This window comes from Gasterosteus aculeatus, chromosome 8 (assembly GCF_964276395.1).
Source record: "Gasterosteus aculeatus chromosome 8, fGasAcu3.hap1.1, whole genome shotgun sequence".
NCBI classification, from domain to species: Eukaryota; Metazoa; Chordata; class Actinopteri; order Perciformes; family Gasterosteidae; genus Gasterosteus; species Gasterosteus aculeatus.
This window is the reverse complement of record NC_135695.1, coordinates 20,445,095-20,466,092: the sequence shown is the minus strand read 5'-3', so window position 1 is coordinate 20,466,092 and position 20,998 is coordinate 20,445,095. Positions and strand designations below refer to the sequence as shown.

The 20,998-nt window shown below is 45.5% G+C and overlaps 1 protein-coding gene across 1 annotated transcript; it reads right to left on the bottom strand.

Moving 5' to 3' along the window:
* Positions 1-5,207: 5,207 nt before the first annotated feature.
* On the bottom strand, positions 5,208-20,696 carry wdr18 (WD repeat domain 18). Its single transcript, XM_040183324.2, has 10 exons — positions 20,239-20,696; positions 19,104-19,214; positions 18,801-18,934; positions 17,094-17,235; positions 15,157-15,300; positions 14,208-14,272; positions 13,846-13,970; positions 6,237-6,394; positions 6,026-6,094; positions 5,208-5,428 (listed from the first exon to the last, which is right to left on the bottom strand). Exons 1-10 carry the CDS (start codon positions 20,446-20,448, stop codon positions 5,300-5,302), a joined length of 1,287 nt encoding a protein of 428 aa, XP_040039258.1. The 5' UTR covers positions 20,449-20,696; the 3' UTR covers positions 5,208-5,299.
* Between the last annotated feature and the right edge of the window lie 302 nt (positions 20,697-20,998).

Here is a 20,998-nt window from a genome sequence, read left to right as displayed (position 1 = left end):
CTCCGAGACACCGAGAGGGGAGACTGAGGAGACCGCAAGGGGGGGGGAGGACACGGGAGGGGAGGCGGCTTCCCCAAAACAGGAGGTGCAGAGGAGCCGGTGATAGGAGAGGAAAGGAGGAGAGGAACCCACTGAGCAACACGTTTCGCACGTGTGGGTTTGCTTTGAATGAAGGTTATTCAAGGTTGAAAAGTCAAAGTTCACTTTGTTCTTTTAGTAGAAGGTCAATAAACTTCAGATCTTCAATGCGGCGCCGCTTCGAGACATCGAACAAATAGCACAGAAATGAGGATATGTCACATAACTAATAATAGCAAATAATAAATAAAATGTAGCAATTGTTTCAGTGATATGAAATAAGTAAATGGTAAATAAATTCAGAACGTAATATGCAAATATTAGAAATGGAGAATGACAAAAGAAAGAAAAAAGAAGGATATAAAAAGATATTGTCTCTTGTCATAACTTGTGGAACATCACAGGATTTTCCAGGAATGTTCTTGAACCCTTGCTTGTTGCCATGAAGACCTCGTCCTGCTAACAATAATAATAATAATAATAACAATAAAATGTAAAAAGCGGACGTTGTGCAGCGCGGCAGCGTGACTTTGCGGGTTAAAGTGATTCTCTCACACACATCTGGAAACACATCTGTGGGCAGAAGAGAGCGCGGGAAGAAGACGGCGGCCGACTGACGGTTTGATAAAGTCACGTGAGCGTTGAGTCAAATCTTTTGAAGTCGGGAGAAGATCTTTATCAGTCCGCCGTCGCTTTGAGCTCAGCTGCCTGATCCTCCGAAGACAGACGATCGATTCTTTCACTGCATCCAGAGCCCGAACCCATGAAACCATGAAGGAAGCTAAAGTGTTTCCAAGTGAAGCTTCTAGTTCAAGTTTGACCGAACCAGATGTTTCCTCACAAACGACGTGATTGCGTCTGAAATGCATTATATATTGTTCCCTTCATGGCTTCTTCACTTACACTTCACAATACAAATATACTAGTTAAGTTAACTAAGAACTCATTCTGGGTTTGTTATTTTAGGTGTTTTCGTCAGTGCTGCAATGAGGAACACTCAAACAAAAGTAAAAGTCTTGGAGTCTTGGAGTCTTAAGTTCAGCCAACGGAACTACTGGAGAACCAATAACGGAGGAGCAGCTGTGCCTGGAATAAATAAGGTCTTTTCAATTAACAGTTGGGTCCCTGACGCACACAATATGAGACATAATGTTCCGCTACTCGCATCTTCACCACATTCGCACGTTTGTCAGAATTGTATTTTTACCAACTTCAATAAAACAACCAGAATAATTTTCTCACGATTGCAAAAAGAAAATTACGTTCAATAAGAATCAGTTCAGAATTGCACCACAGAGAAGTCTGCGTCTCCGCACCGCGTTTGTTTACCCACCGAGGAACAACATGGCCGCCGGGCCGCAGCACGTCATCGCAAACGCGGCCTCGCGCATCATATCGACTCGTGTGATTCCAAACCAATAGAACAGCATTTGATTCCAATTTAAAATAAAACGCACAGACTCACACGTCAAGGAAAACTAGGTCAGCAGCCGAGAGCTTCAACTGGATATTATATATATAATATAATATACGCAATCATTTCCTTTGAGGGATTGATTTCAGCACAAACTCAATTCATTTTCAGAAACTCCACGATTGCTTCGTTAGTATTTCGAAAGTATGTCCTTCAATTTAAAGTGAAAAGATTTGAAAGCAAAAAGTGCATAAACCCCTGAGCCTATTAGATGTCTGACAAGCGTGCATAGAGCAACCGCTGCATTGTGGAATGTGAGAAAAAAAGATATTGTGAACCGAAAGGTTTGCTGGAGCGTCACAGCAGTACTGCAAGAGCAACACGGAAATACCACAGTAATACCAGGGAAATACTACAGAAGTATCATTCCATTAGTATTTGACAGCAGGGGATTTCACTGTCGCAGAGGATTTTTGGGGGAGAATCCAGCTAAGATTTCCACCGTGAGGTTTTGATTCGTCATCGTCAGAACATCAGAGCTGAGAGCCGGGCCGACGTTGCATAACACACACACACACACACACACACACACACACACACGGTACATACACACACACACGGTACATACACCGTAAATAGTCCCAAACCAAATCTCATTGAGAGAAAGTGAAAAAGCTCAAATCAAAAATTAATTAGAAAAATAGAATCATACAAACAGTGTGATCCTCAGATTTAACGCAAAGATGTTGCAACAAACTGACTTGGAATCATCTCTCACACACGCATTTAAGTGATTGTGTGTCAGTGTGTTTAAACGCAGTTTTACGGTCCCATTATGTGACAGAGCAACAACAACAGACCTTAATATATGTGCGTGGGGGGACGACTTTGTGAGCGTCTCGGTCGGACGAAAGACGGCGATCGGAAGTCTGGTGGTAAATCGGGCGATCTGCGGCCTCTTTCTTTGCGTGTCGTTTAGCTCTTCTGGCTCCTCTTCTGGCTCCTCGGTAGAAGGAATTCTGGTTTCAATCAGCTCTGTCAATCACAGCTTCTAATGTTTCCAGTCAGGAGGTTTTCAACTGCTTCTCTAGAAAAGTCAACAACAAGTTTCCTCTAGAAGTACAGTCCATCCCCCCGAGTCTGATTCTTCTTCTCACATTCTTGGTTTCACTGACGTTTGGCAGTGGGGGGGGGGGGGGGGGGGTTTCTGAGCTCGACTTGATCTGTCATCGTGACGTTGGTGCCACCTGCGAGTCTCTCAACTGCCAAGGTTTTTTTTTTTCCCCACCGTGTTGCCGGCCAGCTGGCGCCAAACAAGTGCCACTCAGTCCGGTGTCACTAAACGCAGTCTCTGTGTAAAAAGGGCTTGTTTTTGCAAAGAAAACCCCTCGAACAGGCCACCCGAAGTCGGCTTGAATTCGCTACAGCAGTCGGGCCCATCGAGAGCCGGGTGGTGTAAGGACCTGGTGGAGCTGGCTCAGCTTAGCCCTCATCCCTGGGCTCCTCCCGCTCTTCAACGGAGGAACTTAACCCTCTACTCTCCCTTCATCAACGTTGTCCATCTCTTCCCCATGAATGTAGCTTGAAGTCTTTGGTAACTACCAGAAGACTCGCAAGCGCTGCGATAACGGACTAGAAGGTGTGTGTAGAGAGCTGGATGTGAAACGTGCAAGAAACACAACAAACAAGCATTTCATCTGTGATAAGTTTTGTTATTCTATAAAAATGTAACGATGAACTTGTAATTAATTCATATGAAACCACACCTGAATAGTTTCGCTGATGTTTCACCTGAATCTGAAGCTCTTTTGACATTTGCAGGCCTTCCTGATTCGTCACCACCTGCAGGCAGATCTTCACTGACCCATCACGGTGGCTCCTCCTCTGCTCTTCCTCCTCCTCCCTTTTTCTCCTTCACCTCCTCTTCCTCCTCCTCTGAGTTGCGAGAACAGTTCAGTGACATTTAGCCAAAGTCACGCATGGAGACATTTAATGTGAAATAAAGAAGTTACATTTATATTCAAGGATGAAGGATGAAGCGTTTCGGATACTTGGTGGTTGTAATGTAACGGATGGGATAATTATAGCAAGACGTAGTTATATTACAATAATAATAACATAGTAATGACATAGATGATAGAATACCATAGCGTAATAATAATCAAACTGTTGTTTTCACATAATTCCAGTAACATTGATACCTGAAGGGAAAATCCAAAGATAAGAGATCTTTCATTTAAGGACTTGAGGGTTAAACTGAACTCATGACAAAATCATATTATTCAACGACAAAAACTGATGAATATTCATACTCGCATTACATTTATTGTCTCATTTAAAATGTAACATTTACCTAATTTTACAGCAGAAGCTTAATTTAATTCTTGATAATTGTTGTCATAATGTGAAGTTATTATTTAGTTAACAATGCAGGAGGGAAGGAGGCCTCTCGTACCCGACCTGCGTGTGTGTTGGCTGGATTATCTGTATCTCTGTGAGGACAGTTTAGCGTTATGAAGACATTTCGTCCTCGATTCCTTCAAAGGACAGAGCGCAGGTTCAGGTTGGAGCTTTGGGCCTCGTGTTCATACTGGGCGAGCCGGTCGTCATTTAATCTCACGGTCGGAAGATCCATCCTGGTCCAGTTTCCCTCAGTGATACGAAACCAAAGAGACGACGCACAACCGCTCGCTCGGGGTTAAAGACACACATCAGGGTGTGATACAACACAAACAACAAGCACACAAAGGCAAACGTTACGAACGAATGTAACAATTCATCTAAATCCAGAGCCGCTTTATGTCTCTTTCTCCCCCGCGCGTGTTCAAGACGATTTACACAAATACAACATTAATAAAATGTTCCTCTACGTGACAGCAAACACTTGAATTTAGGAGAATGTTTGATTTAAATAAATAAAAATTAAAGTAACACTGTATAATAAAGCAATATCCCCCCAATCAACATCACATTAACATGTGAAAGGAGGATCAGAAGAACAGGAAGGAGGTGAGTTGAAGGAGTTTTTACATATTTCTGTTTATTTCTTTGATTTGGATTAGAGATTATTATCTATTGCACACATATGTGCCCTTTTTGTGTGAACACGCATCACTGACCCACTTTCACAAGTAAAAAAGTTGGATGACTGAAGCTTTTTGGTCTGATAAAAAGGTGCAAGGATGAAAAGGAGTGTGGCAGTTTCAGTAAGTTTTAGTATTTGTAGTTCTGTAGAGAAAAGCTCAAACGGTTTCGTCTTCAAACCCGAACAATAGAAATCAGTTTTAATCGCAGAGAGAAGTGTTGCGTATTAGCAGGCGTGAGATTGGTTTCCGTTCTCCAGACAGAACTAAATTAGCTGCAGTGACTCCGCTCCGCTTTGTGAAGCCTGAAACTCGCTGCTGCCGGACGTTTTTAGTTGATCGAGGGAAAAAAAAAAAAAGGGGCTTGAACCCGGAATGACGCTTGTGTCATTGTACTTTCACTGAGGGTTTACTTGTAAAAATCCTTTAACACAAACACCAGTCGGGGTTAATTGAGGTCCGGGGGTCCGCTGACGAAAAAATGACCTACTCGCACCTTTACCTTTGATCACTTTACTCGACCTGGAAGCGGAAACGAGGAAAGGTGTGAAGGACAGATGATGAGGATTTAGGAAAGGACGGTGAGGTGCAGTGAGCTCAAGCAAGGCCGCATCAAGAAGGACAACAAGTTCTACAAAAAAACAAAAACACTTTTATTTTCCGACAACAAAAATCATCACAGATTGTGTGTTTGTGTGTGTGAGGTGTGCGTGCTCGTGTGTGTTTATGTGGGTTTGGTGAGCAGCTGGCTGGAGAAGTCGTACAGATCTTTGTTGACTTTCTTCAGAGTCTGAACTTCCTCTTCGAGCTCCGCCACTCGGACCTTCGTGTTCTCTCCGTCCCCGAACACCGACTGAAGCACACAGACGGATGGAAACGCGTCGTCAGCGGGTGTGAAGACACAGAGGGGCGGACATATACGGAATTATGCGATCTACAGGCACGCGACGCCCCCCCGTCCTCTGGACGCCCGCCAATGGGAAAACAAAGGGCGTGACCTCGAGAGATCGACAGGTGATCGATACGGGTCATGTGAGTAGAATGATAAACACAAAAGAATTATGCACCTGGATCACAGTACGAGAGACAATACACAACGAGGGCTAACAAAGACAACGCCTGAATGTCGAGGACTAATTATCAAGTCATTTAAGCGATTGGACATTCTGCGTCCTCTCGCGTTTTTTTGGCTCTGACATTTTCATTTCTTGTCTCCTGACATTTAGTTTGTTTACGGCCTCCGACCTTTGACCTCTGACTAAAACATCTGAGTCGTCGCGCTCTGTGCAGAAAGCAGATGAAGGAGAGTCAGCGACCACGAGGTTTTAAAGAGACAGTTAACACTTAAAACAGCCCTCAAATAAACCATCGCAAACTAAAACTGTGATAAACCTCCAGCTAGGAAGCTAAAATCGCTAGCAGCACACCCGAGGCCCCGCCCCCCTCTCACCTTGTCAGTCACAGCGTTCATCAAATTGTTCAGCCTTTCAGCTTTCTGCAGGTACGTCTGCTCCTCTTCCTGAAAACACAGGAAGAACATTTCAAAATAAGAGTTCCTGTGAAAACCTTCTCATGCGTCTTTTCCAACTGAGCTCCGCTTGCAAAAAGAAGCGGCGATCGCGACGCCACGGACGCCCGGCTCAGCGCGTCACCCGACTCGCCTGCGTGTAGAGTCCCAGGCGGACGCACACCTCTCCCGAGTCGCCGCCCTCGGAGGTGTGCAGGTGCCGGCTGAAGCGCGGCAGGGGGACGCCGGGCCGGCTGTCGGGCAGAAACATGTTAGCCGGAGCCGCCATGATGACGGCGTTCGTCACCGGACCTGAACACACAAAGACAGGAAGTGATGTCAGAGGGCTGCAGGTGACAGGAGTGTGGATGTTGTTCCACTGCAACTACGGAGACTAATGGGAGGGACGTCAGCAGAAAATCGTAAAAATGGAGTCTGCAACTGGTGATTCCTTCCATTATTGATTCATGCGCTGATTAATTATTTGTTCAGTGCCTTCAGATGTTTTGTTTTGATGATCCACTTTGACGGAAGACAGAAAAATAAAAAGCCTGAGATCAAGAGGGAGGTTTTATTGACAAACACCTAAATTATTCATCGGGATTCACTTTGATTGATTGACAGTTACATCTGGCGAACGGACCAATGAGCTGTCGGCAGACCTGTGACATCATCAGGAGGAGGAGGAGGAGCGTGTAGCCCGCGGGTGGCGGTGAGCAGAGCCAAGTGTTCACAGCCCGAAATGACCTGAAAGCTGCAGCTGTGAGAGCGACTGGGAAATCCTGCAGCGTTGTTCACTAAGTGGGCGAACGGAGTTCGAGACGTTTGCCATCGTTGTCGGTTTAGCGGCGTCGCCCGAATATCCTCGGCCTGCTGGTTTGTCGTTCCGTAGCCGATGCTCCCTTGAAGAGGTCAGAGCTTAATGTCGCACTGATCCCAGACTGGAACATAAGCTCGTTCAATTAACCGACCTGAAGAATGAGTCACTGATGAAAATAAGACAGTTCGCTTCCAAACTAAACGATATGTGAAATCACATCAACGCCTCTAAGCTTTCCAATGAAAAAATCCAGAAAGTTAATTTTCTGTTCACAGTTTTAACCAATCTACAAAAAACTAAATTGCTGAATGAAAAAGAGGAGAAGCTCTGCTCCTGGAGGAGGAGGAAGAAGAAGAGAAGCTCTGCTCCTGGAGGAGGAGGAAGAAGAAGAGAAGCTCTGCTCCTGGAAGAGGAGGAGGAAGAGAAGCTCTGCTCCTGGAGGAGGAAGAAGAGAAGCTCTGCTCCTAGAGGAGGAAGAAGAGAAGCTCTGCTCCTAGAGGAGGAGGAAGAGAAGCTCTGCTCCTAGAGGAGGAAGAAGCTCTGCTCCTGGAGTTCCTGGGTTTGTTCTGGTGAAAGGAGGCGGTGAAGCGGCTTCTTGGTCTCATAACAGCCATAAATAATTCCGCTACTCGTTCTTAATGTTATTAATGAGTGAACACAGCGGGAATGGAGACGTTCCTGTGGAATATCTGCTTTTTTGACTCCGGGGACATCGGGGGGGGGGGGGGCGTTCGGCCCCGACATTATTTATTAATTCCCCCACGTAGCGTCGGCTACATTAGCATCCAGCAGAGCACCTGCTGGACTTCAGAGCCCTGAGGCTCCGCCCCCTGGTCTACTCCAAGTTCATCAATACTGATCGACAGGAGTCATAAACCGCCGGGTGTGAAGTGGTGTAGATCAGTGATCCTCAACTGGTCATTTTTAATGGGTCGCGGGCCTTTTCCTGGGAAAATAAAAATTAGAATTAACAGCTGGCTGTTTGGTTTTTTCATTAAACTTGTTTTTGTGTTGGCATACGTATTCTGTCTCCATACTATCTCAGGTTCAAACTGCACTATATTTTCATTAAATACATTTGAGAAGTTGGGAATGTTCCTCGATTTGGGTCGTGGCTTGTTAAGGGGTGTTGGTGGGTCCCGGAGCCAGACCAGTTGAGAACCACTGGTGTAGATGACCAGTAACATCTCTTAGTCTCTCAACTAGTAGCGTGATTACGAGCCTCTCGGTGCGCTTTCTTAACGATCTCGCGGGAGATAAACACACCCAACATAGTTTGAATTTTACCTTTAAGATGGTTCCACCCATTTGGGATAGTTCACCCTATAAAACAAATGACGGATGACAACCGCTTGTAATGACAGGAGCCGGTATAAGGATACTAAATATCCTCTCAAATGATGTGGATCAATGGCTCCAAAGCTTAGAGGCGGGACCGAGACCGTGCAACACGAGGAAGACGTCCTGCGGGACGGCCACATCAATGGAGGCCAAAACTAAACACGGAATCACAGCGAGCGATGAAAGTGAACAGCGCGGCTCAAACATCACACGGCGGACATCTTCTTCGCCGAGTTCTCCGAGTGCCTTTAAAGGATTCTCTGTAAAATATTAACGCCGCCCCGACTTCTGAAGTGAAATATTTAAGCTGCTCCGGCTCAAGTGTCTCGGTCCGAATTCGCGTCCTCCGAAAGAAATGAAGTCAACAGAGGATCTCCGTCTCCGGCTTCAGGGAAAAGCCTCGATAACAAATCCATCCGGTGAAAAGAAGCCCCGCCCCCCAACATGAAAACACACAAACGCACCGACTCGAGAACAGTCTGTTGCTGCGCGGCGTATCAGAAGGAGGCTGAGTGAGTCAATTCGCTGCCGCTCAGAGAGCGACGACCTCTGACCTCCATGGAAACACTCCGCCGCCCCCCCCCCTGCAGTGTAAGCCGATAGCGGCGTTGCCACTTCTTGTTTCCTCGGCTGCGCTGTCACTCAGACTTCCTGTCTGGGGATTTTAACAAATTAATTTCCCTCAGATTACCCCGAGGAAAAAAATCAAAATAAAAAAATCAAAGAGGCGCGTTGACGCCGGGCGACAGGAAGCCGTTCGCAGTAATGACTGAAGGGAGCGGCGCTCATCGGCGGCGCCGCCGAGGATTCAAAATAAAAAACCCCAGTCTGATTGGGAAGACAATCGGCTGCGACTTCAGCGCGTCGACTCACATCTGATGCCACGTTTTTTGGACTGCGACCGCCGCGCGCGCCCGCCACGTTCTTGCCGATGTGAGATGAATCTTGATGAACGAGTCAAACCACGAGCAAGGCACTACCTGCTGACTCCCGACAGAGGAAATCTGAATTATTCAGCCTCGCCTGGAGCCACAGAGTTATCACACCAATCTTTAAATGTGAAAATAAATGAAACCCGGACAACAGAGGAGGCGCGTGTCAGCGGCAGGAAGCGCCGGGTCGGGTTGGATTCGCGGCGCTGCAGAGCAGAGCTTTACCTTTTCACCATCAATCAACAGAACCGCCACATATCCACCAGGATCCGTGAAAGCACCGGAGCGTCGCAGCTTTATTATCTGGAGGGCTGTTGTTTACGGGAAAGAATAATTAAGGTAGCGAGTACAAGAGTGGAAATGTCCCTATTGATGAATTAGAGATGCAAAGATTCTTGCGGGCTTTAATAAAATAAATGCAGAAGTCTATTCAAATAGTATGAACCAGTGTTTTGGTTAAAAACCTGGACGTTGTGTGACGGTTGTTAATATCAAAAGATCTCGTGAGTCAGCATTAACGTCACGCATTAAAGAGGTCAAACGTCTGCTGCCCGCGTGTCCTTGAGCGGGGCAAGCGCCCCGCCAACCTGCAGCCGCCTCGTTAGCGCTCAGACTCGCGGGGGAAAAAATGTGGAGCGACAACGAAATGAGACCATGAACGGAGCTGAAGGCTGAGGACGCGCCCCCCAAATTAGCATCCGCCCGGGTCAATGAAAGCCCGCTCCGATCGCCATGACGACACGATCTGAATTATTCACAGGGAGACGCGCCGCTAAATGAGGACGGACGTCCTCTCTGGGATTTAAGTAGGATTAAGATATTGTCAAGTTTCTATTCTTCTTCTAGATAAGAGCACTTTGATAAAAAGCAGAGTTTTCCACTGAAGAATGAAAGTATATTTCTTTAATAGAAACTGGTTGATTATCTCCCGCTCAGTTACAAATATTGATCGGCCGCTTGGCTCCGATAGAATCCCACTAATGGTCCAAAAGTGGTCCAACGTGGAGCCATTCATCAGACGGAGGCTGAAGAGATGCCAACACACTGCAGATACTCCGAGGAGACTCTCCCACCAGCAGCAAGCACCTGAACACAACACACATACTGTTTACACTAAACTGTTGCACCTGAACACAACACACATACTGTTTACACTAAACTGTTGCACCTGAACACACCACACACACGGTTTACACTAAACTGTTGCACCTGAACACACCACGCATACTCAGTGTTTACTCTGAACTATTACACCTGAACACACCACACATACTCAGTGTTTACACTGAACTATTACACCTGAACACACCACACCTACTCAGTGTTTACACTGAACTGTTGCACCTGAACACACCACACATACTCAGTGTTTACACTGAACTGTTGCACCTGAACACACCACACCTTCCCAGTGTTTACACTGAACTGTTGCACACCACACATACTCAGTGTTTACACTGAACTGTTGCACCTGAACACACCACACATACTCAGTGTTTACACTGAACTGTTGCACCTGAACACACCACACATACTCAGTGTTTACTCTGAACTGTTGCACCTGAACACACCACACCTACTCAGTGTTTACACTGAACTATTACACCTGAACACACCACACATACTCAGTGTTTACACTGAACTATTACACCTGAACACACCACACCTACTCAGTGTTTACTCTGAACTATTACACCTGAACACACCACACCTACTCAGTGTTTACTCTGAACTATTACACCTGAACACACCACACCTACTCAGTGTTTACTCTGAACTGTTGCACCTGAACACACCACACCTACTCAGTGTTTACACTGAACTATTACACCTGAACACACCACACATACTCAGTGTTTACACTGAACTGTTGCACCTGAACACACCACACATACTCAGTGTTTACACTGAACTGTTGCACCTGAACACACCACACCTACTCAGTGTTTACACTGAACTGTTTCACCTGAACACACCACACCTACTCAGTGTTTACACTGAACTATTACACCTGAACACACCACACCTACTCAGTGTTTACTCTGAACTATTACACCTGAACACACCACACCTACTCAGTGTTTACACTGAACTATTACACCTGAACACACCACACCTACTCAGTGTTTACTCTGAACTATTACACCTGAACACACCACACCTACTCAGTGTTTACTCTGAACTATTACACCTGAACACACCACACCTACTCAGTGTTTACTCTGAACTATTACACCTGAACACACCACACCTACTCAGTGTTTACTCTGAACTGTTGCACCTGGGTGGAGGAAGAGTTGTTGAGGAGAGCTGTCCCTCCGACGCCTCCAGCGGAGTCGTTCTGCCGTCAGACCGACGTTTCTTAATAACATTCGGCGAGATTTTGACGTGCTGAGATTCGACGGCCTCGAGGAGACGGAAACATTCAGCTGTGCAGCGCGGCAGTTAAACGAACTGATTCAACTGGAACGGATTCATATCGTTCATTTCCCAGTTTTCTTCTTAACATCATGAACTCTGACTGAACCACAGTTTTCATACAGAGGTGAGAAGTACTCGACACACACAGAGGTAACTGTTTCACTCTGGATGTAATCTGTGATTGTACGTGAAACATAATTAGGATAAAACATAATATACCATACACCAAAAGACAAATTGTATTATAGTATTTTGTCATGAATCAGAATTATTCCACTTGTTTTGTGATAATTTCCAAAAAATAAACAGAAACAAAAAACTAAAATATATATATTAGTAAAATTATAGTATTTTCCCAACAGGACAGATGTGTAAAGCTAATTCTGGTGGAGAGCTGCGGTCAAGGAAGATGAAGCTTTAACACGTCTGGTTCTTTGTCAGTGGCTGCAGGAAGAAAAGCAGAAACGGGACGGAGGCGGGGGACGACGACGAGTCCCTCCGTCCGGACGGAGGAGGGATTATCGTCTACACAGACGTTTGAAGTGAGGAGGCCTTCGGCGCACAGAGGATTTGGTTAATTACAAAGTGCCAGTCATGATCGCGGCGGGGCGTTTCCTTTCTCCGTGTTCCTGTCAGATGCAACACGATCACTCATTATGAATGAGACGGGAAACTAAAAGCTCCTCCAGAAAGTCGGAAGATGACGGGTCAGAAGATAGAAGCTTCATTAATAAACCAGCAGCAGAGACGAGGAATCATTTCAAATTACCGAGGTTAAAATCACCTTCATCTCCTGAGACTCTCATCTGAGAGTCGGATTTAAATCAGTTCAACGCGTCCTTAGTGCCCCCACCAGCAGCCTTACACAGTACACACGATCAAGATCAATAACAGGGCCCGCAGCTTATGAGAAATCTGCTACGGTCAACAGCGTTCAATATTGCAATATGAAGATAATTTAATTGAATCTCGAGACGGCTTTTGTTTTGTGTAGCGAGGGTCAGGTGCCGATGCTCTATGCAGGTAGTAGAATAATAATAATCTCTGTAGTATCAACCAAGATGGAAACACCTTCTTTACACCTCTCAGGTCCATACGGATGCAGTTCGACAGATTAATAACTCGCCAATACAGACAGATCGAAAAATTGCAGAACTCATGATTAATATAGATGCAGATCAATACGTCATTAAAACACAGAAGTAGTGATGCAGCTGCAGGGCTTTTAGTGTGAAGGGGCTAGCAGGCTTTTATTTTGAAGTAGTTTGAGGAGTTTTTATTGTCATGACTGTTGCAGCTGACGGGGTGACAATACGATTCTTACTGGTGTGATTCTACTAAGGCTGCGCGGTGTGAGGTTTCCGTACGGGATCAATTTCTCACGTAACGTTCATAGCATGTTACGCCACAACAACTGACGTTGCTCTTATTTCAGCACGTCATCCAGGAGCGCGAAGCGGCAGCAGCTACTTGTCTTTACGTGTGTTGAGATTGAGTCATGGTTATAACAACAACCCACAATAAACACTCTTTAACAGGGTAAAACACCACGACACAAACAATTTGTAACACTAATAATTGTACATTTATAAATATATAGATCTATAGATTTATTTATCTGTTGCTACACGAAAACAACGAGAGACCAGAGATGCACAAACACAACTTGTGCTCAAGAGAGGAGCTGCGTCTGTTTGCAGGGTTTTTGGTTTTGGAAAATCTGACGTAAGTTACGTTAGATCAGAAAACGATTTATTCCAACGTCTGTCGAGTCTCTGGTGACAACACTACCGGCCACAACAAGCTAACACGCTACCTAGCTAACGCGCTAACTCGCCGGCAGGTTGCGAGCGAGCGAACAGCGAACAGCAGTTTGGGTATTTGGTCCTTTTCGGGGTCAATGAATGTGTTGACTTGAAAAAGCAATACCGTCATATACTGTCAGAATCTTTCTAAATACCGTGATATGGATTTTTGGCCATAAGCTACAGCACTAGACTCTACCCATTGGTAGAATGGGATTCAATGGGATTCTACCCATTGACCACTTTGTAATGTTGTGATACTGTGATACTGATCATGTTTGCCACTAATCATGTTTTATGTTTTTCTTCTGAGCACAATTCCCACCGTTATATATTGATTTCTGTCTGATCTCCTCTTGGGGGGGGTGGGGTCACCTGACCTGAAGATGAACCGTTTCATGTTTTTTGTAATTGAGAGGTTATCCAAAAGGGGGCGGGGCTTACCTTTGTGGGCGAGGCAGCGAATGCTCTGTTTGCTCTGGACGTCCCAGAGACGAGCAGTCTCATCGTGTGAACCGGAGAGGAGGAGAGTCCCGTCCATGGACACGGACAGACACGTCACCAAGTTCCTGAATACGAGACAATTAAAAAAAAAATCTAGTAAGAATTAAACTGACTTCAGGTCAGATCAATAATCTCCCACTAATTATAAAGAATTTGAGGATTCAAAGCAATGAAAAAAAAATACACGTCATCTATGTGACTCTTGTACCATCCTCAGCTTTAACCAGTAAATAAATGAGAAATTAACATTTAGATGTGACTAATAGAAATGGGTTTTGGCTGAACACCCGCTGTTGTCTCACCTGTGTCCTTTGAAGACCTGGTTCCCGTCGTTGTCCGACTGGAACGTTTTGTCCCGACTGAGACTCTGCGGACGAAACGAAAACAGTTTATACTTCTAAAAAATAAAAATAAAAAAAATCGACCCCAACAGCCTCAGTGGATTCATCGACGGACGACGTCTCGAGACGTCACTTTATACAAATCAATCAAAAAAAAGCGTCTGCGGATGAATCCTGCGCTGAGGACACCTGGCCGACCCGTTTCCCCCGTTAAAGCCAAACGCCTCCTTCCACCGGCTGTTTCTTTCACTTTGAGGGCTGTTCGTGGTACAAAGAGCTCCGTCGGCTTCAGCCAGAGAGCAGAGATTTAAACCGAATCATCTTCTCAGGGGGAGGATTGACGGGGGAAGACTTTTACGGTTTGTTAGGGGGATTAACTCTGTACGGCGTTAACATGCAAATCTGCTTTGAAAGGGAACAACGGGGAGTCGGTCGCAGAAGAAAAAGGCACGACGGCGATGAATGGAGGAGGAACAAAAAAACATCTTCACCAACACCCAAACTCTCTCCGGGATCGATCCCCGCCACGCTGAATTACACAGAGTCCTCTCGACAACGTTTACTTAAAAAGCAGAGTGAGCAGTCGGGACAGTCGGATTGATGAGCCACGCTTACACCTTCAGCGCTTCACTTCCAGTTAAAAGATAAATTCCGTGGCGAGCGGCGAGGCCGCGAAGAGACGATTATTCAGCCCGAAATGAAACATCTCACCGTGCAGGAGATAAGGACACGCGACCTTAGCGTAGGACGCTGTGTGCAGGCTGCTAGGAGGGAGGACGCGGTCGTGTACATGCGTGACGGTAGTATGCAGATTTAAATGTACAAGGAGAATAAAGCAAATGGGTTAAATGGGTCAGCACTTGCTCGTAGGGTGAACGTGTGTTTGGATGGAAAAGAGAGCGAGACCCACCTGGCTGCAGAGAGACACCTGGAAGATGTTCCCGTCACTGCCTCCACAGAACAGGAAGTACTCGCAGGGGTCAAAGGTCACGGACATGATCTCCACATCAAACAGGACGGACAGCAGCAGCTCGCCGGAGGACAACTCCCACACCTGGTGGGAAGGAAAGGACAGACAGGGACAGCTTGGTAAAATGCACATATGGAGACATGGCAGGGCATTAAAAAACAATACATATACGTGTAAATATAAAAACTAAGACACCTCCTCAGTACAGTTTAGATTCTCTACTGCAGGAACTAATCAAACCTGGTCATCCTCAGGACCCAAACCGCAAAGAACCACGTGCATTTTTTCACAGTTCTTGTGTTTTTAGTTTCAGACATCAGCAAACAGGCGACTGTCATGGTTACGGTTACTGTTAGTTATTCCGCATTGTGGCCTTCACGAGTAAATAAAGAGAGAAAAGTAGGGAGATGTGTGACAATGAGGACGGGGAGTGAGAGGGCTGCCAGCTGACCTTTGACCTCGGCCGCCCACACAGTTCCAGACTCCACTTAAGAACGTCGTGATTTAGAGCGCGAGCGACGCCTCCGCTTGCGTTCGACGCCCAGCGACCATCCGTTATGTCGGAGCCGGGCGACGTGTCATTACCGAGACTCCGCCTCCTGTGATTTATGCCGGAGGGGTTTTATCCAAATTAAAAAAACAGGAAGATACGCTCAGTGTTTCCAATCGATCAATCCCCCTGATCGGAGGCGATCAGCGAGGGCGCCGTCGCACCGTATTAAAAAAAGGGACGGCTTGAATCCATTGTAAGTAAACTTATTGTATTAATGTGACAACACGTCATGTCTATTGCAGCTTAGACGTAATCCCGAATAAATCAGTGTATCGCGCCGCTGAGATCTCTGTACGGCACTGGCAGCAGGCGAGGACGAGACATGTTTGTTCTGCCTGTCGTGTTACATTTATCCAGAAAACATCCAGGATTAAAAGACGGAACAAAAAAACCCACACGGAAAAAGATTATATTTATTTATCCATCAGATATTTCTTATTTTGTAATTGGAGCCCGGAAAAGACGTTCGAATCAGGGAGTAAGAAGTAGGAAATAAACGCGCTCAGTTGTAAATCAGATTTTCTTTCGGTGGTCACGGTGACGTATTCAAAGCCGAATCAAGGTTCAGGACTTAAGGTTCATGACGATCAGACTGGTGCCGAGGTTTGACAGTCAAAGTGACGAGGAGTTAAAATCAGGTGCAACGTGAAGTCACCGACTCTTAAGGGAAAAATAGAGAGTCAGCGTTTCACCTCAAAGTTTAGGCCCAATCCCAAACGCCCCCGCAGACCCTAAACCCTGAACAGGGAGCTGACGTCACCTGGTAAGTGGTTGAGTGTGAAAGGCTGGAAGGGCTTCAGGCGGCGTAAACACGAGTGGGACAGCACTTTGCTGCTATTTGTCACGTCACCATGACAACGCCAAAAGACATGATGGACCATTGAGGGTATTTCACACTTTTTACTCCCAAATATCTTCAACAACCAAATATCAGCATTTTAATATTCGCATATAGATTGAGTTGTGGCCAGTTGTGGCATTCTATTCCAATCAGTTCATCTTTGTGTTAAAGGGCCGAGGATGAGGATCCAGCTTCTCCAACTAACGTCCCTCTTTTATTCATCCGCATAATATTTAACTGCGTTATCTGAGAAAGACACTTTGTGTGATTGTTTGTTGTGTACAAACGGTGAACAAATCAAACTCCCGATCAGGAAACAAATACAAAGAGTCGATTTGCTTTTAAGGTCACTGTGAGCTTTTCATTTCAAGGACCTTTTAGTGGAGTTAAGTCGTCACAGCTATGGTACCTGTTCAGGTGACGTAACCTCGGTGTGTAAACTCTACTCTTGTACCTGCACAGGTGACGCAACCGCCGTCTCACCTTGACAGTTTGATCCAAGGAGGCGGTGGCAACTCTGGCCTGAGCTCCCATAAGGCCGCAGTGCAAGTCTGTGATTGGTAGAGAGTGACGGGACAGGACGTGACGCGGCTCAGGGGTGTGGCTTAAATCCAGCTGGATCACACTGAAACACACACACACACACACACACACACACACACACACACACACACACACACACGAAAGCACACATTAATATTGACAGATCTTTTTTTGGTTCATGGAGCTTGAGGACGGAAATGAACCGAGATCTGTGAGACCTGATAGGGACAGAGGCAGGAGAGGGGCAATAAGCTAATCAAAATAATTGATCCTCACTCCGTTACTGGTGCCAGTGTTGTATAACCTGATAAAAAGCTGATGCTGTGTAAAACCAAAATGCTTGCAATGCTTGCAACATGTAAAGCTGTTTTCCTGTACAAGCATTTAGTACCGCAAAGGACGCACGAACTAGCTAACGGATGTCAGCTCAGGACGCACCGACCTGCATCTCGTCCCCGCAACCGAAACTGCGATTGGCGCAACCGAAACCCGTGAGGCACATTGCTTCTGTTAGAAATGTATATATACACCAATATGTTTTAGTACTTAGAGCTTGACCTGATATAGTTAGCTCTGATATTGTTTTCTTTATCAATTTTTGTAAACCTTTTTGCTTTTTATAGAAATAAAAATTCTCCTTTTTGGGGAACAAAAGACCATTTGTATCTGGGAGATTCCTTTCCACTGAGGAGCCTCCTGCAAGGGGCTGAATGACAAGAGCACCGCTTCGAAAGCTGCAGACACCGGTGAGTGCCCATATCTTGATACGTAGAGGTACCAGTCACACCCCAAGGGCATTAGGGACCTAATCGGTATGAAAGGACGAGCTCACTCGTCGGAGGGGCTGTAAGTCAAACATATAGGTCCCGGGTGAGAACTTAATCAAAGAGGTTCCTTTACTCAAGGAAGTGTTAGAATAAAGTATCACAAAAGGTATCGTCTTAACTAACCTGCTTCACAATCATTCGCGTTAGATATTGGGGGGGGAAGATAACTGACTCAGTGGAGAAGTGTTGTCATGGGAACCAACGTTACCGAAGCTTCTCACCTGCCTACAGTCAGTGTTAGAGCTCCAACTCGTGGACACAACAGAGCATCACATCTTGATAAGTAACAGAACCTTTGATTTCAAACACAGGTTCCAAACATCTGTAACGACCCGTTATATTAAAGTCTCCACATCTGTAATGACCCGTTATGTTAAACTCTCCAGATATGCAACAACAAAGCAAATGAAAGTAAAGTTTCCACATCTCTCAACATGTTACATGAAATCCACCAGATATACAAATAAATGTGTATATTGTTAATACACATGTGCATTATATGCAAACAAATTATATAATATATATGCATATGCATATATATATATATATATATATATATATATATATATATGACAATAAAAGTAGTTTTAACTTCTTATTCTTACATTAAACTGCACATTTGCACATTGTTTTTTTTGATCATTTATTTTTGTTTTAGCTTACTGTGTAAAATGGAACACCTTTCTTTCTTCTATGTCTTCAGCTCAACTGAGATTTACAAAACCACTCAGAGTTTTACACATCCTGCCCGTGCAAAGCTCAGGTGTGTGTGTGTGTGTGTGTGTGTGTGTGTGTGTGTGTGCGTGTGTGTGTGTGTTACCTGGAGATACTCCACACCACAGCGAGGTTGTCTTTTCCTCCAGAAACAAAATGGCTGCTGTCGTCCGTGAACATCAGGCAGGTGATGTCCTGATAGTGACGACTGAGGACAGACAGCAGCTTACCTGTGGACACCTAAACCATCACAGAAAAGACTTAATACACCTGCACCAAACAGGAGGAGAACCATGTTTTTTGTCTTCCCCAAAATGATGCTTAGACACTAACTTTAGGAAACGTAAGGAAAGGAACCTCAGGAGGACAAAAATAGCAAGAAGAAGAAAAAGCACAGCAGCGGACTCACCTCCCACAGGTAAACAGTCTCCGCCACTCCGGCCAAGAGGAAAAGCCCGTTGCGTGAGGCGGTCACACAGTTGACGAGACCTTGACAAACCATCTTCTGCTGCAGCTGGTCCTGGAGAGACAGGAAACAACCGGCACAACAGAAGCGTGCTGTAATTCACTGTGGAATACGATGATGTAGTGTTGTAGACTGTAAAAAGAAGCAGATTGAGTCACCAATCACTTTGATCAACAGCTTGAAGTGCAGCTTTGTTTTCCTTCTACATTGCAAAATGTTTTATTTGTGAATCCTTCTGATTGCTTTCATTGACATAGAATGTATCAGTAGTTCTGAAATTTCAGAGAGAAGTAGACTGAAAAGGACGCAAATAGAGTTTGAGAGCTATGTTATTATATTATTAATATTCCACAACCATATCCAAATCAGATTGTTAAAATATACACAAAATATTTACATATATAACAAACTGGTAGAAATCACGTGTTACAAACAGGACAAAGCTGAGCGTATAAATACCACAGAATGTATAAATATGTGATAACGTCTCCCGCAGTGCTCTTTTAGTTTATATTATTACGCACAGTGATCATGAGTGGAGACACAAACGGTCTCTGCAGGGATTACAGCTGATTGACAGCTGAGATCAGAACCACGTGTAATTATTTCTAAAACAAGTTTCCTCCCTCCTCGTGGGACAAAACCCACGGATCAGCACGTTACCGGTTAATAAAACAAACAAGCCTTCACTGGTGTTGCTGATGGTTCTTTGTCCTTTTTTCTAACCAAAACACGATGGGGGGGGCGGCAGCGAGCGCAGATGACTTAATTACAACTCCGTTTCAAACAAACTTAAAAGCAGTTCGGGGAATTTCTTGCACGCCGAATTCACCAGAAGAGTCGACTAGTTGATGGGAAGTCTGAAAATGTCATCTAAATGCGACCTTGCGTTTGTGAGCTGCATGGTTTTTAATTTCGGGGCTTTTTTTGAAGGGAGTCCGGTGGTTTGCATTGCCCTGTGTTTTCGCGGCCTCTCTCTCTCTCCCTCTCTCTCTCGCTCTCTCTCGGTGCGCGCGGTGAAAGGTGTTTTCCTCGCGGGGTTCGGTCGCAGCAGGTGTGTCCCGCTGCGGTTCCTCACCTTCCTCTGGATCTCCCACATGTTGATGAAGTTCTTGCCCAGCTGCGCGGACAGCAGGTACTCGCCGTTGAGGACGGTCAGTGTCCGCGCGGCGCTGTTCCCTCCCCGGTAGGACAGCAGGCTGGAGCCGCTGTGCAGGTCGAACACGGTGCTGTTCCACAGCTGCGAGCCGGAGTCGCTGGTCACGATCACCTCGAGAGGGGCCGCCATGTTGGCTCCACCAAAACAAATCCGAAAGGCACACGCGGGCACCGGCGGCGGTCCGCTGTCAGCCCTGCTACGTCATATCCGGGATACGGTCGCGATGTCCGGAAACCAGTAATCCCAACGTCCCCCATAAATCCCTTTACTATTTTTCGTCAAAATAGCTTGAATCAAAAAATAATAATATTAGATGGGTACATTAGAAAATATTGACTTATTTCATTTTTTTCCCATCTTTAATCAATGTTTTGAATGAAGGGGTCGTCGTGGCGCAGGGGTTAGAGAAGGTGTGCTGGAAAGCACAAGGTTGGTGGTTCGAGTCCAGGCTGCCCCATGTTCCATGTCGAAATGTCCCCTAACCCCTAATTGCTCCCGGGGCAAAATGTGAAAAAGCCATGGGTTTAAAGTGTGATGTAAGTCGCTTTGGATAAAAGCGTCTGCTAAATGACCTGTAATATCAGCCAGAGCGTAAATGAACCAAGCGGGTCTGTAAGCATTGAGAATGTACTCTATGGTCACTGTTCCCCTTAATCAAATGTGCAAGAGAAGAGAACAA

Excerpts from the sequence above, each read along its gene's own strand:
- wdr18 (XM_040183324.2), bottom strand. The coding sequence starts at position 20,448 with ATGGCGGCCCCTCTCGAGGTGATCGTGACCAGCGACTCCGGCTCGCAG. Across the intron at positions 19,215-20,238 it reads TGTGGGAGATCCAGAGGAAG|GACCAGCTGCAGCAGAAGAT; the intron begins GTGAGGAACCGC and ends CTGTCTCTCCAG. Across the intron at positions 15,301-17,093 it reads CCTTGGATCAAACTGTCAAG|GTGTGGGAGTTGTCCTCCGG; the intron begins GTGAGACGGCGG and ends CCTTCCCACCAG.